The 26,297-nt window shown below is 39.5% G+C and overlaps 1 protein-coding gene across 1 annotated transcript in view; it reads left to right on the forward strand.

Moving 5' to 3' along the window:
* The window catches only part of tgfbi (transforming growth factor, beta-induced), a 61,183-nt gene extending 47,809 nt beyond the window's left edge, over nucleotides 1-13,374 (forward strand). The window contains exons 10-17 of the mRNA XM_043703488.1: nucleotides 1,458-1,603; nucleotides 2,368-2,504; nucleotides 4,082-4,212; nucleotides 7,058-7,173; nucleotides 7,331-7,433; nucleotides 7,969-8,048; nucleotides 12,296-12,320; nucleotides 12,452-13,374. Coding sequence (XP_043559423.1) covers nucleotides 1,458-1,603; nucleotides 2,368-2,504; nucleotides 4,082-4,212; nucleotides 7,058-7,173; nucleotides 7,331-7,433; nucleotides 7,969-8,048; nucleotides 12,296-12,320; nucleotides 12,452-12,486 — 773 coding nt within the window. The 3' untranslated portion in view covers nucleotides 12,487-13,374. The remainder of the gene's footprint in view (nucleotides 1-1,457; nucleotides 1,604-2,367; nucleotides 2,505-4,081; nucleotides 4,213-7,057; nucleotides 7,174-7,330; nucleotides 7,434-7,968; nucleotides 8,049-12,295; nucleotides 12,321-12,451) is intronic.
* The last annotated feature ends 12,923 nt before the right edge of the window (nucleotides 13,375-26,297 follow it).

Genomic DNA, 26,297 nt, shown 5'->3' on the forward strand with positions numbered 1-26,297 from the left:
ACAGACAAGGTACTTAGCAAATTGTAGCAGTTGAAGGCATTGGATACTGGAAAGGCTATTGAACTTAATATTCAAGCAATTGTAATAAAGACTTGTTCTCTACAACTGATTGTGCCCCTATCCAATCCATTCCACATAAATACTGTCACCTACCAAGCAATGTATAAAACTGTCCAGGTTTGGCCTGTACACAAAAAGCAGGACAAACCCAGCATAGCCAATTACTACCCCATCAGTCTACCCTCAATCATCAGTAAAGTGAAGGAAAGGGTCGTTGACAGTGCTTTCAAGCAGCACTTAGTTAGCAGTAACCTACTGACTGATACTGAGTTTCAGTTCTGCCAGGCACTCAGTTCCTGACATTAAAGCCTTGGTTCAGATATGGGCAAAAGAGCTGGATTACAGAGGTCAGGTAGGAGTATTTGCGCTGACCGAGTTTGACATCAAGGACTCCTACCAAAATCCAGGGTAAGTAGAAATTGGAAAACTCTGAACTGGTTGGAGGCACAAAGGTTGCTGGAGGCACAAAGGTTGGTGGAGGCTAGTTCCAGGGCATCTCCACAGGGGTTCCTCAGGGTAGTCTCATATGCTTTCCATTATAAGCTCTGAAGTTGCGATCTTCACTGATATTTGCACAATATTCAAGCTTTGGGGAGTCAGGAGGTGAGTTATCGCTGCAGGATTTGTAGCCTCTGATATTTCCACTTCTAGTCAATGGTAACCCTCTGAATGTTGATAATGGGACAATCAGTGATGTTACTGCCACTAAATTGAGGGAAAATTGTTAGTTTCTCTCATTGTAGATGGTCATTGCCTAGCACTTGTGTGACAAAAAGTTATTGCCACTGGTTAGGCTAAGCCTGGATATTCTCCAGATCATGTTGCTTTTGGACATTCAGTATTTAAGGAATCACAATGGTGCTGAATGTTTGAACAATTGTTGAAGTAATCCAATGGCTAGAAGGAGCATCATTTAGGGTCATTCTATATATCAATCAAGGATCAGTTTCCAGTGGAAACATATATTTACCACTTTAATGATTACTAACAATGCGGAATTCATCTAAACAGACCCTGTCTCATATTCTTTATGCTGAAGCTGTTTCATTTCTCAAAAATGAATTCTTGTAACCGCTTTACTATTCAGCCTGATTTCAGCAGATCTCTCCATCTCTTTAACGAGGCGTCTACTGGCACAGCTTATTCCTTAGCCTAATAGATTTTCTGACCCTGTATACTTTAACAATATCACTCCATAATAGTCTGTTTAGTGTTTGAAATTCAATGCTACAGCGTTTATTCTATATGAAAAGAATGTGCAATGTTGCAGGGTTTTGCTGAAATCCTTTATTTATTTATCAATTTGCTGCATAAGAAGAAAGCTTGAACAGGATCAACATTAAAATTTTTAAAGTGAATTACTTTTTCTTAAGAGTGTTGTGCTGTGTTTTCTACAGAGGAATCTCCAGTTATAAACGAAGATGTGAGGAATCTACTGCTGGATCACATTGTGAAAGATCAGCTGTCCTCCAAATATCTATATCATGGGCAGACACTTGATACTCTGAGTGGCAAAAAACTGAGAGTCTTTATGTACCGGAATGTATGTATATTTTCAATGTTTTATTTTTCATCTATTTGACTGTGTTGAAGAATAATAGTTGGAAGCATTCCTGCTAAGGTCTGATATCTAACACATTTTGAACCAGATGGTTACTCCAAGATTTGCCTGTAAATGCCAGAAACTTTCTAAAACCAACACTAAAATGTAAGTCGGTTGATTGGCTTTGAAGCCAGTTTTGGCTGAATAAATAACAGACTCCATTGCAGTATGACACATCTGTGTATGTATATATATATAAATGTCAACCTTAATAAACATCAGGAATGTACATACCGATACAAAGATTTATGTGCACTAAAATAAATCATTATATATTAAATAGATGTATGTGCAAGATGAAAAGTTTAGCTCAGCTTTTGCAAATGGATTTATGTATGAATTATTATATTTCAGTGGTAAATGTTTTGCAGTCACCAGCATAGCCTGGTCCTATTAAACTCCCAGACGAACAGCTTTCCACAGAGTAAAACATTTTGTTTCAATTCACACTGGCATTTGCAGATACCACTCCCAGTGCTTGTAAGAAAAATCATCAAATGGAAAACTTTGTCTTTCAATAGAGATAAATAACTTTTTCTCCCAACACAACTACTGGTAATAATCCAAAGTTAGTTGTAATTGAAGTACAACCCTTCTTTCAAGATAGGACATTGTTAGAATATGATCTGAAGTCAAAATATAGAATATAATTTTGAATTAAGAAAATACCCTTTTGATGCATCAAGTACTCTCATCTCTTTAAGGCTTTATGCGTTGAAAACTCATGTATTGCTGCACATGACAGAAGAGGGAGATATGGTTCAATGATGATAATGGACAAAATACTGACTCCTCCAGCTGGTACAATTATGGACATTCTGAAAGCTGATGATCGCTTCAGGTATAAAGCAATTAAGCCGAAGCTGCTTTTTTCCTACAGCAGTGAATGTGCATCTGCAACTTGAGTGCCTTCTGCAAATAGAAGAATACAGGAAGGCTTTTGAAGAATCCTGAAATAATGCAATGCATGTCGCACACACATACGGATCCCCGAGTGGTAGGATCTGTCTCATGCTATCCATATCTCCACGTAATGTGTTATGGTTATAACATGACATTTAAGCACACATATTGCACTTCGCTTTGAAACAGTGATCTTTTATTCCTCTGGCAATAAATCTTTATGTGCATTCATTGAAAAGCTGAACCCTCAGAAACCAAGTCATTTAAAACACACCAGGAAATCATCATGAGCTGAATTCCTCTTCTATAATCAGCAAGTAGCAGGGTTCATTGCAGAATAGTGGGAGCACAGATGCCTTGCTTCCTGCAGAAGAGATGGTTAGTTTGTGGTTAATTTATTAATTCTCTTCGACAAAGTTTTGACATCCAGACCACAGAGTGTCATCACAACCTTGCTTTCCCGAAATGATCTTCCTCTCACATGCGAATGCTTGTTTCACTTGCTCTCACCCACAGCGATTCTGACTATTCTATTATGGTTTTTGCTCCTATAACACTGCAGCCAACACTTCAGAGGTTCAAACTTCTCTGTCTACTCTTTCCCTCTCTTCATGGCCTCAGTCTTCACCCCCATGCCAAAGACCCTGCAGTGGAAGAGAATACAAGGGCTGATAGTTCTCCTGCACTGTGCTCTTCCCCACCCTCGCCATCTATTGGCAAAGACCCCAGTACTCTAATGAGCCACGTGAATGACAAAGGAATGCCGTAAAAAACGGAGTGAGCCATTACAATAATCATTCTGGATCTTGGTCAATTACACAATGACAGTGATGGGAGATTTAGCAATAGATAAACTGTTCAATCTCCCAATAACATACAGCATAGAGGAACAGTTGGCATAGAGAAAGTGGTGTCTTGTGCAATGGTAGTGTCCCTACCTCTGGGCAGGAGATATGTGTTCAAGTCTTGAGGTGTGTAATGTCATCTCTGAACATGTTGATTAGAAATTATCTGTATTAAAGAGAAACAGAGGAGATAACACAGAAAGAAAAAAATCTTAACAAAATAAAGTGTGCATTTTATTTTTTAGTTGGGTGGCACGGTGGCACAGTGGTTAGCACTGCTGCCTCACAGCGCTAGAGACCCGGGTTCAATTCCCGCCTCAGGCGACTGACTGTGTGGAGTTTGCACGTTCTCCCCGTGTCTGCATGGGTTTCCTCCGGGTGCTCCGGTTTCCTCCCACAATCCAAAGATGTGCAGGTCAGGTGAATTGGCCATGCTAAATTGCCCGTAGTGTTAGGTATGGGGTAAATGTATGGGTATGGGTGGGTTGCGCTTCGGCGGGTCGGTGTGGACTTGTTGGGCCGAAGGGCCTGTTTCCACACTGTAATGTAATCATAATCAATCAAATCATTTTATGTTGCTAATTCCATTAGTGAATTGAATAAAGAATTAAGAAAACAAATCTGTCAATTAGAATATTTCACTGAATAAATGTTTTTAAAATTGTTGCAGTATGTTTGTCGGAGCCATCCAGACAGCAGGACTGACTGAAAATCTCAACAGGCCCGGTGCATTTACAATCTTTGCACCCACCAATGAGGCTATCCTGGCTCTACCAAGCAGGGAACAGAACAGAATCATGGGTAAAGCCTACAGCATCTCATCTTACTTTGAAACTGGAATATTGGGTAGACTCCTTAACTCTGTTTAGAAGGTTTTGTGGTGCTGACAGCTAGTTAGCTTACCTGTTCACAATTTGCAAACCAATTAACCATCAGATTTTCTGAAGTAGATGGATTAGCACTTTTCCCCAGTAAATTCATCACCAGATTCACCACCATGAGTATGCGTAGTCTGACGTTTATCATTTTCATTCCAACTAAATTTCTTCCTGAATAATGCACAATTTCTAAACAACAGGTTGAGGAAAATTGCACCCTCTTTTTGGAAATGGACAACCCACTGAAGATTAACCAGTAATAGACCGTTTGTTGGGAAGCATGCAGCAGTATGCTACTTCTTAGTTTAAAGGTTTTGAGTAATGATAATGTATATTATCACAGCCTGTTAATTTAATCACATGAAGCTATACAGGACTATGTACTTTAGGTGTGTGATTATATTCTGCTGTGATGACCAAGGTAAGCTTTTTTGACACTGTACCTCATCAGTTACGTTATGCTACATGATTTGGAAAGTTGGATATAAATTTTTAAGTGTATCAATGCTTGTATCATCTTTCTCACCGAATGTATTTTAGCAGTCAACATCCTTTCAGAGCCAGTTTGATAGTGACCAAGAAACTTAGCAGCAAGTTATGTTAATTTGAGGGATGGTTATATTTTCAGGAATTTCAGACTTTTGACTATTTGTCCTGGTTTCTCTAATTCAGTATTATATTGTGTTCCCTTGTAGCTTAATGCATAAAATAAACGTGGGTTGATAAGTGCCAAGCAACATCATATCATACAAGTGGCAGGCAATAGTTTTTCTAATAAGCCTAATCATTTTTCCATTACAATTAATGATATTACAATTAAGTTAACTTCATACCTTTGTGTAATTTGCCGGAAGTGACGTTCAGTATCGCAGAGAGGGAGCTGAGAAGAGAGTGGGTTTGACCCCAGTCTTCACTAAAATAAGATCTGTGGAAGTTCTACTGATAAAGATCATAGCTCGTGGCATAGTTGGAGGACAGTGACATATTTCTGAGGACAGCCATAGAGTCATAGAGTCATACAGCATGGAACCAGACTTTTCAGTCCAACCAGTCCATGCTGACCATAATCCCAAACTAAACTAATTCCACCTGTCTGTGCTTGGTCCATATCATTCCAAACATTTCTTATTGATATACTTATCCAAATGTCTTTTAAATGTTGTCTTTGTACCCCATATATGGAGTTCTCTGGAAGTGCACTCCATGTATGAACTACTCTCTGTGTAAGTGTCTATATTCTCAAGCCTATTCAGAATCTTGTATGTTCAATGAGATCACCTCTGATTATACAGCAATAGAGTCACTAAGCTGTACAGCGCGGAACCTTGTCAAATGCTTTACTGAAGTTCAATTTGAAGAGTATTCACCAGAAGCCTTTGCAAATGACAGAATCAAAGGCTTTCACTTATTACTCAAAATCAACTCTGCTGGGCAGGATGTGCAGACAAATGGTGATACCGATTATCAAAGCAGCATACTCCGAACTCAATCGTGACAGGAGGTGCTGAGAAGGATAGAATAAATGCTTTTGGGATGTGCTCAAACCTCCCCACCAACTCATGGATTGTGACAAATGAAATTGGAGCAAGTTTATTTGGTAAATCATTGGATACATTAAGAAACTTTGTTGACATTTTGCAGAGGCAAAGTTGAGACCTTGGAGAGTGTCCACAAACACTTCATTCACACAATTGTTCTTGCACCACCTGTGCAGATTACACAGGACTGAGCAACCATCTCAGAACTCCTTGAACCAAAGTGAATGCAAGTTATCCTCAACCTCAACAGAGTGCCTTTGAAAAGGCAAGTGTTTTCATTGCTGATTGTCACACCACAGAAACCCTTGGTATTATCATTGACCAGACATTCAGTTGAAAAGACCACATAAATGCTGAAGTTATTACATCTGGCCGGGGGCATACGAGTGTGCTTTTAACACCACACACCTTTGCAACATCTTGAGATAAAAGATCAGAAATGAACTGGGATACTCTCTTCTCCCGTGGATCGATGTAGCTCCCAACAACGTTTAACAAGCTTCAAGGCAAAATTGTCCACTTGATTAGCACTTCATTAATTAATCTGTGCATCCACTGCAGTCACAGTGGGGTGGCTACAGTTAGTATATTAGCCAAAGCTTTTCTGACGATATTTATGTACACACAACCTCCACCCCCTCAAGGACATGTATGGGAATACCATCAGTTTAATTCAGTTCAAGAAGAGAGCCAACCTTCCTCTGCAAAATATCCAATGCTTGCAATTAATGTCTACAACATAAGAATGGTTTTAAAAAAGCTGACAGCAAATGGCAGGATTTTACTTTTGAAGGAAGGAATTTCTACTAGAAGTTGCTGGAGTAAGGCCAGGCACTGCAGAAGATACCAGAATAGATTATCAAAAGAATGTTTCTGTCCCATCTAACAAAACATAAATTTGCATCAAATGTCACAACAGCGTTCAACCGTGGCAATGAAATACACCAGATTTCCTTCCATTAATTGCACAATGTGTAACTTATAAACATATAATCTATATTCATAACAAGTGGATTTACACTGGATGATTGATTGCCAACTTTATTCAATCAAACATATACATCTTTTTAAAAGCTGTGGAAATGGATGAACTGTTAGTTTTGAATTTGTAGCAACAATTCTTCTCAACTGACATAGCATTAATTAAAATAAGCATTTCTTGGTTGAGCAAACCCAATTGTTAATTCCTTGGATTACTTAGTTGTTTCTTCACTTCTCTTTTTCCATCAGGTGACCCAAGTTTGCTGAAATACCATATTGCTGAACAAATCTTGGTTAGTGGTGGTGCTGCCAGTCAGATGGTGCTGTTGAAAACCCTGCATGGCGCTAAGCTGGAAATCGGAACAGTAAGATTTTTCTATTCACTTGTGGAATGAGGGAACCTCTGGCTGGGTCAGCATTTATTCAGTGTAACACACTCAGTTTCTTATCATTTCCATGCTGTCATTACATCACGTAGGTTGATACTCTGAATAAACAGAATTATCATGTGGTCTCTTTCAGAAAAGAAATGTTCTCAACGTAAACAAAACTCCAGTTATAGATTCTGACCTGATGGCAACTAATGGTGTGATCCATGCTGTTAACAAGGTTCTGCAGCCTATTGGTAAGGAGTGGTTTGCATATGAATAAAAATTCACAACATATCATGCTATGTAATGAAAGAATGGTGTACAGTACAAATTTAGTGATACATTTTGCAGATTAAACTGGACAGACTAGTAATTTGAAAAGAAAAGTACCTTATTAAACTTTATTTTAATACTGTCTGATTTCTAGCTTTTTCCAAGTTAGAGAATTGAAAAATACATGCACTTCCAGACATGTCTCAATAACATATTTCAGCTGAAACAAACCTAAATACAATGTATATTGGAAGTCTGAATTAAAACCAGAACATTTAGAAAGGTAGCTAGATTATTATTGGCACAACACTTCTGGCATCTTATTAAAGTGAAACTACAGCACAAGTTTCACATCAGTGGATATAGATGTGTGGATTTGTCTGAAACTACTGATATGTGATTATTTTAGTCCTAATGAATTGAAAAGCTAGAATTGAACAGCCAGATTTAATTCACACAGTTTACTGCTATATGCGCCATGGTGCTCTTAACAGAATATTTTGTTTCACTTATCAGCTACAAGACAATCAGAAAACCGAAATGGCATGGAGATCAGTAGTGAAGATATCCTTCGCTTTGGAGTCAGCCCAGCTAAGGTCTGATACAGTTAAAATTGTCGACTGACTAAAATATGAAATAATTGTGATTTTAAAAAGTCAATGATTTATGGTTTTGTACCACCTCTGAATCCTATTTAAATCCGTCTTCATTATAATGGGCAGCTCCAACTGCTTACCAAATGGAAATGTTTTTTGACCAACAGGGTTAATTACTTAAATAAATTGCCTTTTATGTGAGGAAATGAGCACTTAAATCACAAATTGTTTTTGTAAGGGATTTTTTGAAGGGATCCCAATGTATTGAATGTCTGCTATATATTAGGAAGGTTTCTTCTCCATAAGAATGACTATAATTTTACTCTTCCAGGTTTCTGTAAAGCGTATGCTACAATACAAACTATACTGAGGCAATGCATCTGTGTCTGGTATAAACTATTCCTCTCTCTTCACAGACTCTGGCAAATAATTTCTGATGTCAATGCTACAAAGAGACCTATGAGCCCTTGTTGATAAGCCATTGAAAGCTAAACTAGGTCCAGCAAACTTGGCTAGACTGCAATTGGAGTACTGTGTTCAGTTTGATCTCTTTACCTGAGGAAAGATATTATTGACATCGGAGGAATGCAACAAAGGTTATCAAACTTGCTTTAAGAACGGTGGGACTGACCTGTGAGAAGAGATTGGGTTAACAGGACTTGTACTCTCTTGAGTTTTAAAGAATTAGATCTTATTGGTATTTAAAAATACTTGAAAGGATAGACAGACAGGGTAGGTGCAAACAAGATGTTTCCCCTAGTTAGGGAGTCTGGGGGATGGCAATTTGTAAATAAGGGAATGCTATGTAGGTCTTAATTGAGAATCTTTTTACTTAGAAGGCTGTAAACCTTTGGAATTCTCTGGAGCCAATGGAGACTTAGTCTTTTAGATTTCCAAATACCAATGGCATACAGGCTTAATGGAATTGGGTGTGCAGAAGAAATTGAAGTGTCCAAACAGCCACAATTGTATTGTATCATGGAGCAGGCTGAATAGCGTACTTTTGTTTCTATCTTCAGACAATCATAAATATCACTATCTTATTACACCACATAAATTTCCCAGATTTCCTGATTGTCGCATGATATGCTGAAAGATATGATAATGGAGCATCAAAACTAAAGTCAGAGACTTTTTTATTATTCAAGCAATGAGTATTTTTCTGGCTAGCCAACAGTTATTGTCCATCTCTAATTGCCCTTCTTAGAATGGTGATGAGCCACCATCTTGAATGCTGCAGTTACTGGGGTAGAGATATACTCCACACTGCTGGTAGGTAGGGAGTTCCTCAATTGGCCACTAATGGGGCTCAAAGCGGTGGCAAGGAAGAACTACTGTGTCCCTGCCTGCCTTTGAGCTCACCACCTTCAGGAACAGATAATTCCACACAGCATATCATGTCAATGATCTTCCAGCAGAATGTCACCTCACTAGTTCTGGTGAAAAACATGTAAGACCAATCTCAACCACTGCAACAATTTACATTTAAATAGCATGCTTAACACCCACCACATTTTCCCCTTCACTCTCCTTGCCAACTCAACTATTATACATCTTTACCTTACAGACCTTGTGATAGAAAATAAATTGTGTCTATTGATGTTGCTACTATTGAAAAGAAAAACTCATTGGGATGAAAACATTCAATACATTGGAATCCCTTCAACCAATCCCTTACAAAAATAACTTTTCATTTAAGTGCTCAATTCCTTGTGCAAACAAACAATTTATTTAGGTAATTAACCCTGTATATAACAAACATTTCCATTATGTAAGCAGTTGGAGCTACCCATTATAATGTTGACATGAAAGACACATTATTGTGAAACTGACCATTTGAAAAATCAGTCATGCAGCATACATCTGATCATGGTTGAGCAAAGTGATGGAAGTTGTCATCAATAGTGCTAGCAAACAGCACTTGCTCAGCAAGAACCTTCTCACTGCAGTTCAGCTTGGGCTCGTCTAGGAATGCTCAGTTTCTGATTAATCCAGATAAGGGCAAAAGAGCTGAACTCCAGAGGTGAGTGTGAAAATCCTTGAAATGAAGGCAGCATTTGACCAAGTGTGCCATCATGGAGCCCCAGCAAAACCAGAGTGCATGAGAACTGGGGGTAAACTGGCTACTGCCTGTGGAAGCCCTGCCCTACATCCAGGCTGGGTTTGATCACTTGTGCTGCACAAGTACCAAGCAATGATCATCTCCAACAAGAGAGAATTATCTCCTCTTGATACCTAATGTCATTACTGTTGCTGAATTCACACTATTAGTATCCTGAGCATCACCATGGATCAAAAACTGAACTGAGCCAGCCATGTAAATACCGTGGCAACAATTCCAGGTCTGAAGCATGGAATATTGCAGTGAATAACTCACCATGGGACTTCCCGGTACATGTCCACCAAGTCAAAAGTGGGATGACATTTTCTGTACTTGCCTGAATGGAAACTGCTCCAATAACATTCATAAAGTTTAATGTCATCCATGACAAAGCAGCTGTCTTGACTGACAATTCACACACTATCTTTAACATTCACTTGCTTCACCACTGATGTACGATGTCAGATATGAGTGCCATTTACAAGATGCACTGTGGTAACTCACGAAAGCCCGTTAGACAACAGATCTATCACCTCTATCCTCTAGAAGGACAAGAGGGTTACATGTACATTATCTCCACCACCTCCAAGTTCTCCTCCAAGATACACACATACCTGACTTAAAATTATATTGTTACTCCTTCCCTGTCACTGGGTCAATGTCCTGGAAATCAATTCCTGATATCATGGTAAGTTTATAGATACCCCCAAGGAGTACAACAATTCAAGAAGCATCTCACCAGCATCTTCTCCTGGGCAATTAGGGATGGACAATAAATGTGGGCCGAGACAGTAATGCCCACATTCCATGAATAAATAAAAATAATTAGTTTATGTACTCTTTACACACAAGCACGCATACTTTCACCAACATATTGTGGAACTACCTCTCCAGAAGATTGCCTTACCTCCCCAAAATTGTCTTAGGACCAGATCCAAAGGTGAACCTTAATTCTCCAAAAGATTCACTGGGTTATCCAAAAAAAAAAGCTGAGAACAGGCTTGTTCTCACCTGGTCCACTGTCTAAACTCCAGGTTCCAGACACCAAGGATTCCAGAATCTTATTTATAAGGAAGTAGCTGAGCATTTTAATGGCCAACTGCTTCTGGCAACCAGGTGTGCATGAATTACACACTGTCCCAACAAAAGTGAGAGGCACCAGGTTCAGAGGTGAAGATTCTCTGTTTTTGAATATAAGGGCCTAATTGTTTAACTGGTCTCTGAGGCATGAAAGGCGGAAGTGAACAAATGGGTAAGCAGTTATATACATATTGTGGCAGACGTAGAAATAAAGGCAAGCTAGATATAGATTGGAAAGTTCACTTGTAAGTGACTTAGGGCAGAGTTTTCTATCAGTGACTACAGAAGTAAAAACTTTGAAGGGAGTAGCAGTTATAAGTCAAGAACAATGCACAGAAGTGAACAGAGGTGATCTTATCTGTGATTGATACTATGAAAAGCATGATGCCCCAAGCTAAAGACGCTGTTTGAGAATATCTGTAGGAAAGTCGAAATTATGAAAGGGATGAAGAAAATAGAAAAGCAGTGAAACTGACGTAATGGAGATTGAAATCACTGAGAATGAGAAGTTACTCCATATATGCAGAGGCTGACAGTGTAGAATATTTTGGAGAGAAACTCTTTGTGGGTCACAGAGAAGCTTCACTGCCTATTAACAAGTCACAGTAGATTATCAAGATTCACCAGAAATCAATATACAGGCTTATTCAAGTTCTTTCATATGATCAAATTCTATGTATAACAAAAGCAATTTCTTGTATTTCTTAATGAGTAGGTGTTGAGCCAGTGGTATAATCACTAAGCTATTAATCCAGGGACTCAGGAAATGTTCTGGTACCGTGTTTGAATCCTGCTACAGCAGATGGTGGAATCTGCATTCAATCGTAACCTGGAGTTAAAAGTCTAATGATGAGTGTGAAACCATGCTGATTGTCAGGAAAAATACATCTGGTTCACCGATGTCCTTTTAAGGACAGCAACTGCCATCATTACCTGGTCTGGTTTACATGCGACTCCAGACCCACAACAATGAGGTCTTAAGAGCCCTTGGTAGCAGTTAAGAATGGGCAATAAATATAGATTAAAAAACAATATTGAAGACTGATGACTTTTTTTTGTGTTATAGATTCCAAGTCCTAGGCTACGAAAAGGTATGTACTACATCCTGAAATATTTATCTTACATTAACTTTTGAAATAGTAATAAATTTCACAACACAATGAGGTGATTTATTATTGAATGTGTTATCAGTGAAATAATACTGTTTCATTTGAAATTGCAGTTACCAGAGATGCCAATCTGCAAAAAAGCAAGTAATGTGCAAAGCAGCCAGTTGATCATTGCAAGAACTTTTTTCAGGAACTCTGAATTCTGTGACTCATCTTTTTTTTTCCACTTGAATGTTCATATTCCATAGCATGTCATTTATTCACTATGATGTCATATTACTTGCTTGTTTGTACATTTTTCAGATTGGGTTTGAAACTTAAATGCTACGTTTTTAACAGGACACTCGAGATTGCATTTTGCATTATTTTTAATGAAATGCAGGGTGTGGGGTGTCTAGTTTGAAGCAACAACTAGTCTACCAGAGCAGTTTGCAGATTTGAAATGCAGAACATGTGTGGCTATGTATGTGTGTATATTAGTACTTGTATGCATCAGTAAATGTATGCATGTGCCTGAATGTGTAGATGTGTGTTTGTGCATACCTGAATTGTGTACGTATTTGCATGTGTGCTTGTTTGACATTGTATATTTATAGTTGAGTCACTGCAAGCCTATGCATGTACCACTCAGCAAAATGCTTCTGTGGATTTGTCTTAATTTCTGGTTTGCTTGTTATGAATATAACCCAACATTTAACCAAAAAGGGATGTTAACTGCAATACACATATTTTTGTTTCCATTTAATTTTTAGTTTTATTTGCTTCAATATACACATGCTAGTTTGTGTTGATGGACCTGAATGTTTCATATTGGTGTTAAAATATTTGCATGTCGCAAGTTGCAATCTGCTTTTGTGCTATTGTGCTTGAACTTTGATAAGGGTAATTTTATATACATTATTTCCAAGCAGGTTAGAAATCCTTTTTTAATAATATATTTATCTTCAAAAATTTTCATAAATATGTTATGTAATATTTTCATAAATCATTTCTCTGAAGCAATTTGCAGCTACAATAAAATGTTCATTTTTTAAAAGACTTTTTTTATTAATTAACGACAGCAACAGCATAACCTTGATACCAACACTGTTAAATTGATTAACTTTTCAAATTAATTTTTAACAAATGTCTGTTATATTGTTCTTTGTTTTAGATGTTAAAATAACCTCTGTAGGTACATGTCCATACATACTTTAAATTCTTCAAATTCATCATTTTAGGATCTAGAGCAAACCCAGCAGAATGAAAATAATTCTGCCTATACACCAATCCCTCCTTCACTTCAGGTGCAATTCCACTTGTGCACTAGTGTCACACTATTATCTATTCTGCAAGATTTCCAATCCACAACCACACGCATGAATTTAAAGGGAAGAAGACCTCATAAAATTTACACTTTAAAATATTGTCATGCATTTTACCACAAAAGAATTCCAAGTTGCAGAGGAGGAAATATAATCTTGACTAAAGTCCCCATTAAGCCTTTGGAGTCGGTTATTTTTCGATTTATTCCTCTGTTTGAATGCTGTTGGTCAGCCATTAGCGTCAAGCCACATGTCCCATTAAAACCCTTTAGTTGTGGGAGGAAGGTAAAATAGAGAACTCCGAGACTGAGCAAGAAGTAGATCAAGCTTGCAGAAAGCCAGGTGAATTCCTAATACTCCACATACTTACTTAAACTTGAAAGTTAAACAAGCTTAAATAGGTAGGTGTGCTTCTCTTCCATTCATAGGTTACCTTGAAAATTGGAATAGAGAGGTGTTGGGCAATTGACTTGCAAGTAGCAATTGTTTGTCTTTTATCATCTTAGTCCAAGGGGGCCATGAGTGAGTCAGTGTAGTCTTCCAAGAAGTCAGGCTGACTGTCATGACATTAGCTCATAAAGTCAATTAGCAGTGAAACAATGGTAAACTTTTCCCTAAGACAAGACCCAAAAATGGTTCAGATACCAGAAATCTGCACCTGTGGGAAGAGAAATAAGAGTTAGTGAGCAAAGTTTTACAATCTGCTGCTGGCAGGTTTGAAGACAAAAGGGTAACCTGTAAAATTCTATAGATGACCTCCATAATCCTCCCACCTGACTACAATTGTATGGAAGATAAGAGAGGCCCTGTCACCCTCCCCCAACTGAGGCCACTTAAAGACCACTTCCCATCAGACCTCAATTTTGAGACTTGTGGAACAAATTCAACTATAGGGAGGATTTCTATCATGTCACCTCTCTTGGGCCTTGTGCGGAAGAAGGAGCTGAGTGTTCCTCAAGGGTCCCTTTCCAGTTTGATCTCCATTCTCGACCCGCAGAAAATCTCCACGGCTTCTCTATCATGAGATCCACTTTCCCAACTCTCCAAATTGCAGTTCTGTGCCCTGACATCCCCACATCTTGCCTGGTCCTGACTCTGGGACTTAGTGAAAGTGAGGACTGCAGATGCTGAAGATCAGAGTCATAAATTGTGGAGTTGGAAAAGCACAGCCAGTCAGGCAGCATCCGAGGAGCAGGAGCGTGGACATTTCAAGCATGAGCTCTTCATCAAGAAACTCCTGATGAAGAGCTCGCGCTTGAAACATTGACTCTCCTGTTTCTCGCATGCTGCCTTACCGGCTGCACCATTCTGACGTAAACTCTGGTTTCCAGCATCGGCAGTCCTCACTTTTGCCTAGCCTTTCCTGGGTGCTCTGCAAAACCGTAGCATGCTCTTTTTCTTTTGAGTATTGTAGTGGCTTTTCCAAGGTGGCATTTCTACATCATAGAACATCAAACATTACAGCACAGTACAGGCCCTTCGACCCTCGATGTGCTGACCTGTGGAACCAATCTGAAGCCCATCTAACATGCACTATTCCATTATTATCCATATGTTTATCCAATGACCATTTAAATGCCCTTAAAGTTGGTGAGTCTACTACTGTTGCAGGCAGGGCATTCTACCCTTACTACTCTCTGAGTAAGGAACCTACTTCTGACATATATCCTATATCTATCACCCCTCAATTGAAAGCTATATCCCCTCATGCTAGCCATCACCATCTGAGGAAAAAAAGCTCTCACTGTCCACTCTATCTAATCCTCTGATCATCTTGTGTGTCTCTATTAAGTTACCTCTTAACCTCTCCTCTCTAACAAAAACAGCCTTAAGTCCCTCAGCCTTTCCTCACAAGACCTTCCCTCCATACCAGGTAACATCCAGGTAAATCTTCTCTGCACCCTTTCCAAAGCTTCCACATCCTTCCTATAATGTGGTGACCAGAACTGTATGCAATACGCCAAGTGCAGCTGCACCAGAGTTTTGTACAGCTGCAACATGTCCTCATGGTTCTGAAACTCAATCCCTCTAACAATGAAAGCTAACACACCATATGTCTTCTTAACAACCCTTCCAACCTGGGCAGATATCATGGATACCGAGGTCTCGCTGCTCATCCATACTACCAAGAATCTTACCATTAGCCCACTACTCTGCATTTCTGTTGCTCCTTCCAAAGTGAATCACTTCACTTTTCCACATTAAACTCCATTTGCCACCTGTCAGACCAGCTCTGCAGCTAATCCATGTCTCTCTGCAACCTGTAACATCCTTCTGCACTGTCTACAACTCCAAAATTGTCTATGACTCCACTTGTGCTAATTTACTAACCCATCCTTCTACGCCCTCATCCATGTCATTTATAAAAAGACAAACAGCAGTGGCCCCAAACAAATCTTTGCATTATACTACTAGTAACTGAACTCCAGTATGAACATTTCCCATCAACCACCACCCTTTGTCTTCTGACAGCTAGTCAATTTCTGATCCAAACCACAATATCACCCTCAATCTGATTCCTTCATATTTTCTGCAATAGCGTACCATGAGAAACCTTATCAAACGCTTTATTGAAATCCATATATACCACATCAATCACTTTACCCTTATCTCCTGTTTGGTCACCTTCTCAAAGCACTCAATAAGGTTTGTGAGGCACAACCTACCCTTCACAAAACCATGTTGACTATCCATAATCAAATTATCCATTTCTAGATGATTATAAATCCTATTTCTTATAATCCTTTCCAACACTTTACCCACAACGGAATTAAGGCTCACTAGTCTATAATTACCAGTGTTGTCTCTACTCCCCTTCTTGAACAAGGGGACATTTGCTATCCTCCAGTCTTCTGACACTATTCCTGTAGACAATGACAACATAAAGATCAAAGCCAAAGGCACCACGATCTCCTCCCTAGCTTCCCAGAGAATCCTCAGATAAATCCATCTGGCCCTAGGGACTTATCTATTTTCAGATTTTCCAGAATTGCTAGCACCTCTTCCTTAAGGACCTCAAACCGATCTAGTCTATTAGCCTGTATCTCAGTATTCTCCTCAACGATATTGTCTTTTTCCTGACTAAAAATATTCACTTAGCGCCTCTCCTATCTCCTCGGACTACACACATAACTCCCCACTACTGTCCTTGACTGGCCCTAATCTTACTCTAGACATTTAATTCCTGACATATCTATATCAGTAGCGGAACACTTCTTATTCATTGAGGATGCAAAGAAGAGTCGCTAGCTCTCTCCAAAACTCAATTTTTCATAAATTATTGTGTCACCAATCAAATCCTAGCCTGCTTTCCAAACCTTGACTTACAATCTTCCCCACTTTTGCCTATGGCCCATTTAAAATGTTGACATTTTTACGCAATGTCATAAAGTAACTACATAGAGGTGAACATCACTACTGAATCTGCATAATGTAGATTAGATTCCCCTACAATGTGGAACCAGGCCCTTCAGCCCAATACACCCTCCAAAGAGTAACCCACCTAGACCCATTTCTCTCTGACTAATGCACCTAACACTATGGGCAATTGAGCACGGCCAATCCACCTGACCTGCAGGAGGAAACCGGACCACCCAGAGGAAACCCACACAGACACTGGAGAATGTGCAAACTCCACACAGACAATCACCCAAGGCTGGAGTTGAACCTGGGTCCCTGGAGCTGAGAGATAGTAGTGCTAACCACTGAGCCAGCCTGCTGCCTGTGTAGATTTAAGATTTTATTATTACCTTCACATACTTACCTGATTATTTGACTTGCTCATCTTATTGATGTAAAAATTATTGTGAATTGCTGCATATTATTAGCTCGCCATTTCAAGTACAATAATTCAACAAACTGGTCCTAATGGCAATGCTTTTTTATAAATTTGTCCTGTGGGAACAAAAATACTGTACCTAATAAAGAGATGTAGCCAAGATATTTAACGGTATGTTGTTTGTATTAGGTCAGTTTATTTGTCTATAATATCTTTATGAGTAGTCGTAATAATAAAGGCAGTATCCAACTACCTTAGCCACAATGAAGTTCCAACCAAGGATGCATTGGATGCCAGAAAAGTAGATATTACGACAGTTTGAAATGCAACCTGAAGAGAAATGGTATTGACATCAATACATAGAAGAAAACTTTGAAAGAGATCTGTTTGTTCTGAGAGTTGACAAGATTAAACAAGTTTGAACTGCCAAGGATAGGGATAAACATAGACAGGGGAAAGAATGTCAGTCTGCTATGACTACATCATCAGTTGGCTATCAGTTTTGTGGTGAATCATGTCTCACTGGGATTACAAAGTTAAAAATCACAACACTACATTATAGTCCACCTGGTTTAATTGGAAACACACTAGCTTTCGGAGCGCTGCTCTTTCATCAGGCTCCGAAATCTAGTGTGCTTTTAATTAAACCTTTTTGACTATAACCTGGTGTTGTGTGATTTTTAACTTTGTACACCCCAGTCCAACACCGGCATCTCCAAATCCTTACTGGGATTGGTTTACAAATGTTTCTAATGCTCATCAAAGACCTGACCAACTTTAAAATGTCTTTTCTGACATTTTTTTGGAGGGGTTTTGTTGAGAATTACAAGGAGCAGCAAAAGTCAAATTCTATCACGTATCCCTGGAAATCTAGTAATTGTGCAGACTGCAATGTCCCCATATGCCCCACTCCAATTATCCTTTAATGTGTGTATTTTATTCAGAGACTCTGCAAAATGCTGTAATGAACATAGGAATTCAATGATTATCATTGTGATTTTTTTTTATTTTGTCCTATACTTGACCTGGGTTGGGATTTATTTGGTCCCAGTAAGAGGGTGAAACATTTATTTGCATGTTTTATGAGTGTAAGGGTCATGATTTGTGACATTCCCTTGCTGTTTCTATTGAGCACAGCATAGAACATGGTCTTGGCTCTCCCATTCATTCCATGATTGTAGCATGGGGCTGAGCACACAGAGGAATTTCCTGGGAAATTTAATTTTATGCTGGAAATTCCTCAATGGCTGGAACCCTCTGAACACAAATCAGAGACTTCAGAGTGTTTTGATGGAATTAAGAAGAATAGTTACTCAGAAAATGTTAAACTTTTAATTAACACATGAGTACCTATTCAACCGACCCCATACTTACCTCGCAAACCCCAAGCTATTCACCTCCAGGACCAATTATACCCCCAAGACCGTGACACAACCACCTCCCAGGATCTGACCCCTCCCCCCACACACCACTACCACTGGATTATACTGGACTGCAGTCAAGTCTGTCACCCCACCACAAGTGGCACAACATCCTCCCCCCTTCCCCACTCCCCCCCACCAAGTTACTGGACCTGATTTCTCCCACCCATCCTGACTTACCCTAAACACTGCATTAATTACCTTGTACTCTGACACCCTTCCCATTTGGCTTTCTATCCAGATGGCACTATGCACCTGGCAACCTACTTACCTGATATTCTTTCCTCCACTCATCAAGTATCTCTGCTGGGCATGCTACTCCCTTCACAGTCTGTGCCTTACCCAGCTGATAATTTACTTACCTGGACCCCTGGCATCTCACCCACCTGGTACACTATTTACCAATATTCTACTCCCTGGCATCCTACCATTGACATCTAACCCTATCCCAGTTGGCAGTCTACCCTTCTGGCAACTAACCCTGTCCCAATTTGCACCCTATCCTGCTGGCATTCTAATGAACTGGCACCCTAACCTGGTATCCTACCCTCTGCTTCTCTGGCATCTTACTTCTGGTACCCTGACCCCTTCCCCGATCTTTTTGGCACCCTGACATCATATTTAGCTTATATACTTAACTTTTGATAGCAGCTGTCAAAGTGGCTACCATGACTTTGAAATATCAGAAGACAGCAGCTGACAACTGTGAAAAGGGAGCCAGGTTTACCATTCTCTGGCAATTTTTTTACCATGAGACAGCTGTCAGCATGGAAGTACAGTTCTGCATTTCTGAGGGAACCCTGGTCAGAATCCCCTGTCAGAAATGTGAAGCTCTGAAGCAGAGTATTGATCGCTACTTGTTTCTGTGTTGCTGGGATTACAGGAACTCTGCCAATCAGATTGGCGGGCAGCTGTTAAAGATAAGAATGTGAGTAGGAGTATTGAAATAGAGGAGCAGACACATTTTAGGGACATATATTGTGTGTGTATATGTGGCTCCCGTGCAATGCTGATGGGGTGATGCACTGTTTGAAATGTTATTTGGAGAAATGTACCGAAACATTGAGCGATGTGCATGGTGGTGTGAAATTTTGAAAAATACAGAGAGAATAAAAGCTCAGATGCTCAACTTTGAGAAGAAAAATTAACTTAAGATTTTAAAAGCTCACTAGTGAAGCATCTCACTAGGAACTGATAAACATCTTATTTCATGTATTTGCATTTCATTATTACCTAATATCACCTTATTTCTATGCAGTGTACGAATCTCCAAGACACCAGTGAAAAACTAAATGCCATTAATTTCCCAGGTTGAAAGTTTGAATTGTTACCTGGTAAATGAAGCTCACGAGAGGCATCTTCATGCTTGGTGTTCACCTGCATTCACCAATATCTCATGGCAGGCTCCAAAGGCAGTGACCACTTCCAATCTTCTTCCACTGGAAATCAATATTGGCAAAACCCATTGAAGCTCACTAATACTTTACACTGTAATGCTGCTGTCAGGTTGCTCTGTACTCAGGGACATAGTCACTCCATCTCATGAATCTGCATGGGATTCATCCAGGGGCTCTTAGATTGATGTCTTAGTGCTCACTCATTTTGTGTTAACTTGGACACACAGGGAATTTTTTATTTAAGGCTTCATTCAGAACATGCAGTCTCAATGCATCTCTGTCTTGCTTTGCTTGTAAGGGCAGATAGAAAGGCAGACAGCTTCTCATGGTTCTGGATCAATGGTGCTGGAAGAGCACAGCAGTTCAGGCAGCATCCGAGGAGCTTCAGCAAAATCGACGTTTCGGGCAAAAGCCCTTCATCAGGATGAAGGGCTTTTGCCCGAAACGTCGATTTTGCTGAAGGTCCTCGGATGCTGCCTGAACTGCTGTGCTCTTCCAGCACCATTGATCCAGAATCTGGTTTCCAGCATCTGCAGTCATTGTTTTTACCTTGTTGATTTTAGCTTCTCATGGTTGCCAGTCCTGAACAGTCAAAAAGATGACCATAATGCTGGCACCAACCAGAAACAATGTCACACCTACTGCATGTGCCTGTTACTTACATGTAAAGATATTGAATGAGCTTCTTAGGTCAGGGGCTTAGTAGTTGTCGTTTAAGCCCTCGGTGTGATCAGGGTCAGGGGATCCTTGTCTTTCTAATCTATGTGTTCTGGGTCATAGTCAGTTCTGTGGTCAGGTCAGACTAGTGAAGGGAGTATATTTAGGTCAGTCAGTGAGCTGTAGAGGAATTAGCCAGAGCAATGGGCCTTGCTCAGTTGGGGTAGTAAATTGCAAATGTTGGTTCTCACATGTTGGAGAAAGTCAGATGCTCAAGTAAGGGGATCGGTGACATTTTGCTGTGAGATTTATTGTGTACTTTATCCAAATTTTTATATGATTTATTTTAAGTTTGGGTTTTGAATTTTGCATCAGTAACATGTGACTTTTCTGTGTCACCGAGGTAAAGAGTTAAATTCAGAGTTTGTAGTCATGGTGATTTCTTTTCACATTTTGAGGGCCACTTTGGTAGCAGTAGTAGGGGCATGGAATGCACTACCTGCAGCAGTAGTAGACTCGCCAACTTTAAGGGCATTTAAATGGTCATTGGCTAGGCATTTGGACGAGAATGAAACAGTATAGGTTAGATGGGCTTCATCAGGTCGGCGCAACATCGAGAGCCGATGGGCCTGTACTGCGCTGTAATGTTCTTTGTTCAGTGTTCTAATGGGTTCTTGTTTATTTTAGGAATCAATGACCTAGCAAGGTAGATAATTGTACCTTGGATTTCTATTAGAAATATCTGAACTGCAAATTTCTTTAAAGTTCAACGGAAACACCCATTGTTTAGAGGTAACACTATTCTTTCATTTTTCCTCTGTTTTGGACAGTATGAAGTCTTTGCATGGAGATGCACATATATGGCAGTGCTCCTGAGCTGGGGAGATTCTGGTAAAACTAGATTTCCTTTGTGGCAGAAGTTAGTGACAGACCCGCTCTGAAAGTATTCGGATAAAAACCTAAAGATGACGTGAAACTGACTTCTTTAAGCTTAGGTGGATGGTAGTTCCAGGAATAAGCTATCAGAGGTTCCAATCTGAAAGTTAAAGTCACAGTTACCTTATACTTACCAAGATGTTAGAGATGGAATTTGGTATGAATGGTGTACAAGTGTTGCTATTGGGCAATGTATAAGGAATGTTGATTTTATAAACTTCTAAAAATGTCTTTTAGGATTAATGGGATTTGATATTTATCATAACAATTGCAGAATTTGTGTGATGTGTAAATAGATTGTTTGTTCTATTTTATCTTCATTCCTTTTGCTTATTAAACTTATATTTTATTGTTAAAACAAAATCTGCTTCATTGCATCTGTCTCAGTGAGAAAATATCTGATTAAAACCAACACAAAAGCAAATATGATTTATCAAGACAAATTTCAGACTGGGATCTGACGTATCCAGTAATAACATATACGGGGATGCTAATAGCAGGAATGCAGAGGGAATAATAACTATGAAGGAACAACTCCAAACATAAGGATGGGATTTTATGTACAATAGGTCACTAATCTCTGAATGCAGTGTGTTATCCTCCCCCATGTCCGCCACCTACAATCAGAACCCACTAGCAGAGATATATTTCCCTCACCACCCCATCTGCATTTATGTCAGTTTGATATCGGGCCATGTAACTTGATCACTATTATTTGGGAGTGACCTCTCCTACCTCTTAATCTACCTTTTGTTGTCGGCCTCCAATCCATGGCTTCTGAAGCATCATGACTCTCCTTTCCGCTGATCCTTCCTTTTGCCGTACCTCCTCCTTCCTGACTCTGCTGCTGTCCATATCCTGATGAAGGGCTTTTGCCTGAAACGTCGATTCTCCTGCTTCTCAAATGCTGCCTGACTTGCTGTGCTTTTCCAGTACCATACCCTCAACTGCTGTCCATATGCCCGTCCTGAACGCAGACTGGGAGTGTGGAAGTTGTTGGTGGTGCTAGGACCTTGGAGATGCAATTGCAGTGGATGGATTGATTACAGTAGTCCAGCTTGGCATGTCTGCACTTTCAACAATCATCATGTTCAAAGAATGTTGCTAGGTCTATATTGATATGATGGCAAATCATCTTGAATAAGAATATGTGGCAATACTTATTAATCTGATATTTTGTTTTTTTTGCATTTAAATTATTTGCATTTGATTCTAGTCAGCTATAAATTTTATTTATACAAAAAGAGTGTAAATAGCCTTTAAAATAACTCATCAAGAGACCCACTGGCTCCTTAACTGCTGCAACAGGGATAGCACTATCTCCTGCAGGGCTATGAACAAAATCTAGTCGAAAATCTGTCACTGACTTCTCCCATTCATGGGAACCTGCTGTGACAGAACATGTAACTTTTCTAAAATGTGAAACTACATTAAACTTGCATAAATTTGCAAATAGGATATGGTTATCGCACAATGTCAGGATGAAGTGTTGGATTTTACTTCACAAATAAATAGAAAGGTTTGTATAATCTATGAATAATTGAAACTCATACAACTGTATCCTCTCATGAGGTTTAGAATGAAACACAAATAACTAGAATGGTGCAGAATGCAAACATTTGTATACAATTAATGGGGTAAGGTTCCTAAACAGCAGCAAAACCTAGTCTCAATAAATGGCAGACATTTTTGTTAGAGTAATATTCTTATTTTGTTCTTTGCTTTATCATTTTGAGGGTTTTTTTAATGCCAAATTTCTTCCGTCAGGCCTAGAAAAAAATCTGTTTTTTTGTGACAAATGCATAAACATCCATCTAAAGGCTGGAATCAAAGTTCATCATTCATCATCTAATCTTCCATCAGTTTTGCTGAATTCACGTTGACAACCACAAGAAAGTGAGCAGATGTTTTGCTTTAAACTTTTGTTTAAATATTGTTTTGTTGCAATTTGTCCCCTTACCGAGTCTGTGGGGTTTGGAATGAAATCTAGTCTCAGAGTCGAGTGTGTGGTGTTAGAAAAGCACAGCAGGTCAGGCAGCATCTGAGGAGCAGGAGAAACAACATGTCAGGCATAAGCCCCTCATCAGGACTGAGGCTCTACCCACCCTGGCTCACAAGACTCAATCCTGATGAAGGGCTTATGCCCAAAACGTCGTTTTGCCTGCTCCTCGGGTGCTGCCTGACCTGCTGCACTTTTCCAGCACCACACTCTCAACTCTGATTCCCAGCATCTGCAGTCTTCACTTTCTCCTAATCTTCTAGTCTCAGGCTTGTCCTAATGGTTTCTAACCATCTAATTCATAATGGCAAACATGGGCTATCTGCAGAGCACCCAGTTTCCCAAATAACTGAAATGACTATTGCTACTTCGAAAAGAATAAATCAACTTTACTGTGAGTGTGTCAGAAATATTGTGCAAGAAGGAGGAGTGCCATTAGCCAAAGTAACCCCTCTGTGTAATCTACCAGGAGGCAGCTTCTTAGGCACAGCAGCTTTCTATCTTGTGACCCCTTTGCCAATGGCATTAACCTCATCTACCACTGTGTATTTATTTTTCTGGCAGAGTGAAAATCAAGGATATTTGGACCTCCCGTCAGAATATGATGAAATAGTTACAAATACTAGTCCTGTCAATTTACCCTCCATTCGTTTAAGTAAACATCCTTCAAGGATTAAGTTGCTGTGAGTCATTCATTGGTTAGAAAGTCGATTTGGATACTCATGTCCTCAGTTTTCCCAGGCAATTCCTGCTTTGAGGTCTTTACGCACATAGGTAGGTTCAGCATATATTTACTTCATGGTGCTACGACACAGCAGTGAACCTTTCTGCTAATTAAAACAAACATTCAGAAAATCTCACTTCACCTTGTAATCTGTTAAACCATGAGTGAGAGAACACCCAAATACCATTTTTTTTAAAAATCAATTTATTCTAAAAATGAACATTAAACCAACAACTATTCACAACTCTAAGCACCCATTTCTCTTAACTCCTATTATCTACCTCCAACTCTATAACAATATGTTGTTCCAATAAAACACTTACTAAAATTACCTCAACTTAATTTCAAAACTACACAGCAGCTGTTGTCTTCAGTGTCTTTTTTTCTTCCGACTGAAGATCTTCCTGGGTTGTCTCCTTTTTTACTGTTGATATGTTTCATGTGAAAAGGTACCTTTGATAGAGAATGTTCTCAAACTTCTTGGATCTATATTGATGGCAGTTGCTCTGTGTGCAACTTTCAAAATGCCTGCCTTTTTTTATATAGGTGAAAATGAGGACTGCAGATGCTGGAGATTAGAGTCAAGAGTGTGGTGCTAGAAAAGCACAGCAGGTCAGGCAGCATCCAAGGAGCAGGATAATCAACATTTCAGGCATAAACCCTTCATCAGGAATGAGGCTTGCTGATAGGGCAGAATGGACTTGCTGATCTCCAGCCAGCTATCTGTAAGAATAATAGGGTAGTTATGGTAGGGGATTTTAACTTCCCAAACATCGACTGGGACTGCCATAGTGTTAAAGGTTTAGATGGAGAGAAATTTCTTAAGTGTGTACAAGACAATTTTCTGATTCAGTATGTGGATGTACCTACTAGAGAAGGTGCAAAACTTGACCTACTCTTGGGAAATAAGGCAAGATAGGTGGCTGAGGTGTCAGTGGGCGAGCATTTTGGGGCCAGCGACCATAATTCTATTCGTTTTAAAATAGTGATGGAAAAGGATAGACCAGATCTAAAAGTTGAAGTTCCAAATTGGAGAAAGGCTAATTTTGATGGTATTAGGTAAGAACTTTCGAAAGCTGATTGGAGGCAGATGTTCGCAGGTAAAGGGAAGGCTGGAAAATGGGAAGCCTTCAGGAATGAGATAACAAGAATCCAGAGAAAGTATATTCCTGTCAGGGTGAAAGGGAAGGCTAGTAGATACAGAGAATGCTGGATGACTAAAGAAATTGAGGGTTTGCTGAAGAAAAAGAAGGAAGCATATGTCAGGTAGAGACAGGACAGATCGAGTGAATCCTTAGAAGAGTATAAAGAAAGTAGGAGTATACTTAAGAGGGAAATCAGGAGGGCAAAACGGGGACACGAGATAGCTTTGGCAAATAGAATTAAAGAGAATCCAAAGGGTTTTTACAAATACATTAAGGACAAAAAGGTAACTAGGGAGTGAATAGGACCCCTCAAAGATTAGCAAGGTGGCCTTTGTGTGGAGCCATAGAAAATGGGGGAGATACTAAATGAATATTTTGCATCAGTATTTACTGTGGAAAAGGATATGGAAGATATAGATGTAGGGAAATAGATGGTGACATCTTGCAAAATGTCCAGATTACAGAGGAGGAAGTGCTGGATGTCTTGAAACGATTAAAGGTGGATGAATCCCCAGGACCTGATCAGGTGTACCCGAGAACTCTGTGGGAAGCTAGAGAAGTGATTGCTGGGCCTCTTGCTGAGATATTTGTATCATCG

The sequence above is a fragment of the Chiloscyllium plagiosum genome, chromosome 14 (genome assembly GCF_004010195.1).
Source record: "Chiloscyllium plagiosum isolate BGI_BamShark_2017 chromosome 14, ASM401019v2, whole genome shotgun sequence".
Lineage (NCBI taxonomy): Eukaryota > Metazoa > Chordata > Chondrichthyes > Orectolobiformes > Hemiscylliidae > Chiloscyllium > Chiloscyllium plagiosum.